The sequence below is a fragment of the Bremia lactucae genome, linkage group LG1 (assembly GCF_004359215.1).
Source record: "Bremia lactucae strain SF5 linkage group LG1, whole genome shotgun sequence".
Classification (NCBI taxonomy): Eukaryota; Oomycota; class Peronosporomycetes; order Peronosporales; family Peronosporaceae; genus Bremia; species Bremia lactucae.
This window is the reverse complement of record NC_090610.1, coordinates 10,868,781-10,875,809: the sequence shown is the minus strand read 5'-3', so window position 1 is coordinate 10,875,809 and position 7,029 is coordinate 10,868,781. Positions and strand designations below refer to the sequence as shown.

At 43.7% G+C, this 7,029-nt stretch overlaps 1 protein-coding gene across 1 annotated transcript; it reads left to right on the top strand.

The window, feature by feature from the left end:
* Nucleotides 1–6,254: 6,254 nt before the first annotated feature.
* Nucleotides 6,255–6,805, top strand: CCR75_004964 (uncharacterized protein; the record flags this gene model as incomplete). The annotated part of the gene is given in 3 exon segments (XM_067963049.1): nucleotides 6,255–6,479; nucleotides 6,497–6,574; nucleotides 6,686–6,805. The coding sequence occupies 3 exon segments, from the start codon at nucleotides 6,255–6,257 to the stop codon at nucleotides 6,803–6,805; spliced, it is 423 nt and encodes a 140-aa protein (XP_067820236.1).
* Between the last annotated feature and the right edge of the window lie 224 nt (nucleotides 6,806–7,029).

The following is a 7,029-nucleotide window of genomic DNA, read 5'->3' as shown; positions in this document are numbered from 1 at the left end:
GTGTGTGGTTTTCAGTATCCTCTTTCATCTCAGCGTGTGCCTTTGCATTTCTAGTCGCTTAGTCTGTGTGTGGTTGGTTTCGGCTTATCTCTGTGATGCAGTTGATGCATGTTGGATAGGTACTCTAACGTATTATGCCTACTATCTAAAGTAATTCGTTGAGTTCTATGAGCAAGAAGAGAAAGGCTACTACTCAGATTCCGTTTGACTGCAGTAAGGCTTTCCTCTTTGAGTTCGGTGAAAAGTCTTCAAAGACTGCGAACGATCTGCTTGCGTCTTTACAAAAGACTCGGCGCATTGCAAAGATCTTAGCAAAGCAACTCACCAAGGAGAAAGCCTGCCTGCCCAAGCAAGGGTCCACCTTATCAGCTCCGCTCGCTTTTGGAAGAAGCCGAGCGCACCATCTTAAAGGATCTTCGGTTTAACTTAAGAGACCTAAATAAACGAAACAACTAAGTCTTTTAAAAGTTCCGAACACATCTTCCTCCATTATGGGCCAACCCTCAAACGCCGAGCTAATGCAGCAAATGATGCATATGCTACAGCAACAACAAGAGTTGATCAAATCATTGGCTAACTCCCAAAAAGAAGGTGGGCTTAAGGTGGACGGGCTAAGAATACCGACGTATAGCGGAAGGAGTGAAGAGTCGGTTCGACTTTATTACGCGCAAGTACAGCAATATTTTATTGCGCGCGGTACGAAGTGGAGAGAAGACGCAATGGCTCCTCAAGTACTTGCCGTACTAGGAAGTTCATTGCGCGGACCAGCAGCACAATGGTTCTTGCTGCATCAATCAGAAATTCACTCAGTCGACGAGTTTTTTCTAGCAGTGGAAAAGGAATTTGTTCCTGCGGATCTACAGCAACGTCTTCGAGACGACCTGCATCGGCTGAGACAAGCCAGTTGCAAAGGCTTAATGGACTACATTGCGAAATTTCGACACATTATTTCGCAAGTTGAGGACATGACTGAGATAGACCAAATAATCTATTTTCAACGAGGATTAAAAACAAGAACGCAAGAAGAAGTTCAATACCGACGGGGAAATACACTGTCGGAGGCTATTACTGTGGCGCTCGACTTTGAACGCGCACATTCGGTTGGTTATAATCACCATATCGCAACAACCCCTCGTCCTGGTCCACCAAATGTGGCCAGAGAATTAAACAATGAGCCAGAGCTGATGGAAATCGACAATGCTCGGCCATTTCATAGGTCTTCTCGCGTCCATAGCCGACGTCCAAATAAACCAAAGTGTGCGTACTGCAAAAAACTGGGGCACACGATTCAGCAGTGTTACAAGCGCAGGAACCAGCAAAATAGTCGCGGCAACGGATATCGTCGCGAGCGTGCAAACGCCAACTATTTCGTGAATGAGTCAGTTAAAGAAGAAACCATCGCGACTGCGTCAAACGAAGCTATCACCACACTATGTGAAGCTGACTTTGCTTCCTTCACGGGAAAAGATTTGATCATCTAAAAGGGTCATCTTGACGATCGTGCTGTCAATATGATACTCGATTCTGGCGCCACATGCAATGGGGTGAAGCCGAGTTTGCTGCAATGCGTCATGTCCTGAAATGGCTTTCAAGTCACTCGTTTCGAAGGCACTAATAACACCAAAAATAAGTGAAGAAAGGAGTCGCCAATAGCCCATTTGATGATAATCGAATTTCTGACGTTCCGGTCATTGAGTGGCCAATGAGCAATTGCCATGATGTAATTCCGGGTAAGCCCTGGTGTGCTGCGCACGAGCCAATCATTAATTGACGTACTCATCAAGTTTCGTTCAAAAGTGGTAACATACCACAGGATGAGGTTTTTGAACCGGTCATTATTTCCTCTGCCGACTTTTCAAGGAAATTGAAGACATCAAAATACGAAGAGGTCTATCGTGTCAAAATTTATCAAGAATCGGAATCTACAAAACCTCGGGAAAAACGGTTGAAGTCTTTACTTGATTCCTATAAAGATGTATTTCCGGAGAAGTTACCGAATTCATTGCCTCCTAATCGGTCAGTTGAATTTGAAATCAATATGCAACCCGGTGCGCAACCGAGTAATCGTCCGCCGTTTCGACTTTCACAAGTTGAACAAAATGCTTTACAGAAGTTTGTCGATGAGAACCTTTCCCGCGGATGGATCGAGCTTTCAGACTCGCCGTGGGTATCAAACATCTTTGGTATTCCAAAAAAGGACCCAAAAACCGGTACGAGTGTATCTCGTTCGGAATGGATTCGATCCGGAAACGCAAATATTTTGCTCCGTTGGGTGATTGACTTTCGTTACGTAAACTCAAAGTCAGTCGTCCCAAAAATACCTTTGCCGCGAATCGATGAATTGTTCGATAAAATGCAAGGTATGAGCTATTTCACAGTCATTGACTTAGCTCAGGGGTACCATCAGATGCGTATCCATCCGGATAGCAAGAAGTACACTGCGTTTCGTACATCAAATGAGACGTATCAGTGGTGCGTTGCTCCGATGGGTCTTGCTGGAATGCCTGGCATTTGGTCGCGCTTGATGCGTGTACTTTTTGGAAAGTTCCCATTTGTTGTGGTATATTTGGATGATATCTGCATATTTTCCGTCTCTTATGACGAACATCTTGGCCATCTTGCTATCGTGTTCGACGTATTACGCAAGGAAACGCTATTCGCTCACATCGGCAAGTGCAAGTTTGCGCGTCAAGAGGTCAGCTTTTTGGGGCACACTGTTTCCAACAAAGGATTATCCGTTGATAATACGAAGACGGAAGCAATCGCTAAATGGCCACCACCGACCTCCGTAAAGGAATTGCAAAGTTTTCTTGGTCTTGCTGGTTATTATCGCCGCTTTATTCATCAGTTTGCGCACATAGTTCTGCCATTGAGTCATCTTGTTAAGAAAGATTCTCCATGGCTGTGGAATGCAGAACAGGAAGATTCCTTCGCAAGGCTGAAGTCTGCCTTACAAGCTGCACCTGTGCTGACTCTGCCCAACTTTTCACGCCCGTTTGTACTGACTACGGATGCATCAGGGTCGTGCGTGGGAGGTGTTTTATCGCAATTTCTCAATGGACATGACCATCCAATAGCGTTTTATTCAAAGAAGCTTGGAGTCCATGAGATTAATTGGCCTGCTCATGAAAAGGAGCTATTTGCAATTAAAGCGGGGTTAGACAAATGGCGTCATTACCTGTATGGTCACCAGTTTGAGATTTTCACGGACAATAGCGCCTGCTCTTGGCTGCTTCATCATCCGAAAGTCTCGCCGAAATTGGCTCGATACTTGACCACCTTCGCTCAATATACGTTTACTATACACCACATTAATGGTGCTTTAAACGTCGTAGCTGATGCGCTTTCGCGCCGTCCTGATGATACTGTCGTGGACAATATCCACTTCCATAAGTGCGATTCTAGTTGCCAACAACGAGGTACACGTTTACTTTGCTCACCCTCGGTGCCAACTCTGCCCCGGGAGGAGGCTGAGGCTCTGCAAGTTGCCACCTTAATGACAGCGTCGTATGTCGAGTTGTCACCAGAAGTTCGCAAGCTACTTCAACAAGGCTACGCCAGAGATGCTGAGTTTAAAGAAGCATGGAAAAACTCAGAAGCAAGCTCATTGTTTGTCAAGCAAGAAGACTTGCTGTTTTTGCGCACGTCAAATAAGCTTACACGTCTTTGCGTGCCCAGCAACAACCGTTTGCGAACGAAAGTAATATCGCAATATCATGATTCGGCAATTGCTGCTCATCCGGGCAATCGCAGAACATACTTGCGAGTGGCTCAGTGGTATTACTGGAAATCGTTGCAGAAAGACGTCAAGGAATATGTCAAAACCTGTGAAACCTGCGCACGTTGGAAACATGATAATCAACGAAAAAACGGATTACTCATGCCAATTCCAATACCAGAGGCTTGCTGGCAAGTGGTGTCAATGGACTTCATAACAGGGCTTCCTATGTCCAATGGATTTGATGCCATCCTAACTGTTGTCGATAAGTTTTCCAAACGAACGAAGTACGCAGCAGTGCGCGTTAAGGATGATGCATGCACAACAGCAAAAGTATTTTTTGATGCTGTAGTTCGACACCATGGTCTTCCAGAAGTTATCATCAGTGACCGAGATAGCAAGTTCACGTCGATGTTTTGGAAGTCTTTGATGACGATCATCGGTGTTCGTCTAAGTATGACAACCGCTCATCGGGCTAAAGCCGATGGACAGACCGAGCGACAGAACCTTGTGGTAGAAGACGCACTCAGATGCATGGTATCTTACCATGGCACTGACTGGACCGAACACTTGGGAAGCATAGAGTATGCGCACTCTACACTGGTTAGTGCATCCACGGGATACTCTCCCTTCGAAATAGATACGGGAAGAAAGGAACGCTCTACATGGCAAAAGGCTCTGGGCTGGAATAGTCAACCAAAGGAGATTGACGTATACGCAAAAGAGTTTATCGAAGAACGAACAAAGATCATCGATCAGGCTCGCAGAAATCTCCTAAAAGCACAAGCTTCGCAAAAGCAATATTACGATCAAAAACGCCGAATAAATCAAGTTGAATTCAAGGTTGGAGATCTAGTTATGCTTGATACTCGCAGAATATCGTTGAAACATGCTGCGAAAGATATGGGGACACCACGAGCTAAGTTTGCGGCAAGAAAGGTGGGACCATTCGAAATTATCAAAATGATTAATCCTAATGTGGCAAGGCTTAAGTTACCACAAAGTATGAATAAGATTAATCCAACCTTTAATGTCGATGTTCTATCAAAGTATGAACCGACACCAGAAAAATTTCGAAGTCGTCCGATACCGAAAGCATCCAAATTCGTGGATAATGGCACAGCGGATCATCTTCAAGTTATTGAACGTCTCTTGAAGAAAAGCCAGTTCAATCGTCAACCATACTGGCTCGTACAATGGCATGGCGAAACTAAGGAAGAAGCCAGTTGGGAAAAAGAGAAAAATATTCGCCATGTCTCCCACTGGAAGGATCTCGTCGCCAACTTCAATCAGCGTCAACGAGAGATCAAATCGGGGAGGATGTAAGGACCAGTCATCTTGCTCAGCCCTTGACCACTCATTTCGACTTACCTTTTAAACCATTCATTTTCTTTAAATCAATTTTACATATGCGCCATAATAAAAACAAGTAAAAAGGTTTGCGCAATTAGGAGAGATGATACTCAGTAAGAATTAGATTAAGGATAGGCGATACCTTAAGGAGTATACCAAAAGTATCGGTTAGTTAAACTAATTTTAATTCAGTCGTAATTTACCCTCATCCTGACACAAGGTATGCATGAAAAGGTTATCAAAAGTTCTTGTCAGAGAAGAAAAACGACTCGAGCAACGTGGCGAATTCAAGTTACAAACGACAGTGACGGACAGATGATACGTTTTCGTCCTCGCCTCTTGGCACTTGAAATTCATAAAAAGGCCGGAATCGACTATCACGAAACTCTTTCACCAGTAGCTAGGATGACCTTTTCTCGGCTATAGCAGGCCCTGCCAGCCGTATTTACTTTAAAATTATACGCAGTTGAATTTCACGGCGTATTGTTGAAAATAAAGTAATGCGTAAACAGAATTCCTGGCTTTCCATGCAACTCGGGGAGGTAGTCAAAGCACTGTATGGCCTTCATCAGTCTGGAAGAGAATGGAACGAAGGTTTGACCTTCCCTCAAGAAATTTGATTTCACTGCCTCTTTTTGGCTCCTTTGCTTAGATTCAATACTTCGGATATCTGTCCATGTTTGACACGTCACAAAAATGTGACTTTTAGGTTCTTTTCGAGTACGCCGCCGTCTCACGATTGTTGTCAAGAATATACAATCGCGCCAGAACTCATTTAATCTAGTTGGTAGGTGATCTGCTGTGGATTTATTTTCTCCATTTCACCCACCAAATATCATCTCGGAGGAATTGTTTCCTTAGGATTCGTTATCTCCTATTCTCACCGCATCATCAGTATCTTCTTGACTTGATACATCTGCTCTATTAACACTGCAAGTCTCTAAGATCCATGTATTATATTTTTATCCTCCTCTGTTCTTAGGTCTTATTCGCTAATTTCATTGGCATCCGTGGATTTTTTATTCTGCGCTATCGCATAGTTTGATTAGTTATCCTTATCTTGCACTGTAACATCATTTTTTTCTTTGCTTGCCGACGTTTCGCTGCATGATTTGCGTCTGCTAATGCGCAAATGAAAACATGGTCGTTGAGTGATGTAGCGCCATTAGCTTAAGTATTATCCATGACGTCATCACTGCAATCGTCGTCCGATGAAACATCAGACCATGTCCTCAAGCCGTCATCGTTATCATCATCACAATCAATGTCTGGCATGTCATCGCCATCGCTAGACGAGTTATTTCACCAATCTTTGAAGCTGAACATTGCAACTTCGGCGTGTCTATCGTTAATAAGGTGTCCTCATCAATGCGTGCAACTACAACGAATCGAGTTGTCTGTGAATCACGTACATACAATTTATAGCTAGCTGTTTTTTCGCGGTATTTGACCACTATCCAATCGTTGCAATTCGGTCACACTTTGTTCTTCAAGCCGACACTGGTGCGTTAATGTATGCAATTGCGCCGAATGTCGAAACATGATGCATATCTGATCGTGAGCCACGTATGACGTTTTTTATTGATTAACTTGGATTAAATATGCTTTGATAAGCTCGTTAGCAAAGGTTCATATGAGAAGAATTTGGAGGCACTGCGCAGCGAGCAATTTTCGCTTTCGTTACCATCCCTCGATCTCCTTGTTTACGGACTCGAGTCCGTTGTCAAATTCTAAAAAATTAACTCGCCTTTCCGCTTGAGGTTCACCCCACGATATGAATCTTTCAATAAGTGGGTTTTCTTATGATGCTTACTTCGTAACTACGGGGTACATAATCACATATCTGCAAGAACTACCGATAGTGATTATTATGCAGAAAGATGTGTTTCATTTTCCCTAGAAGGAATTAGCAGGTCAGCATAAATCAAGTCATTTGGAATACTAATGTGGTGTGAGAG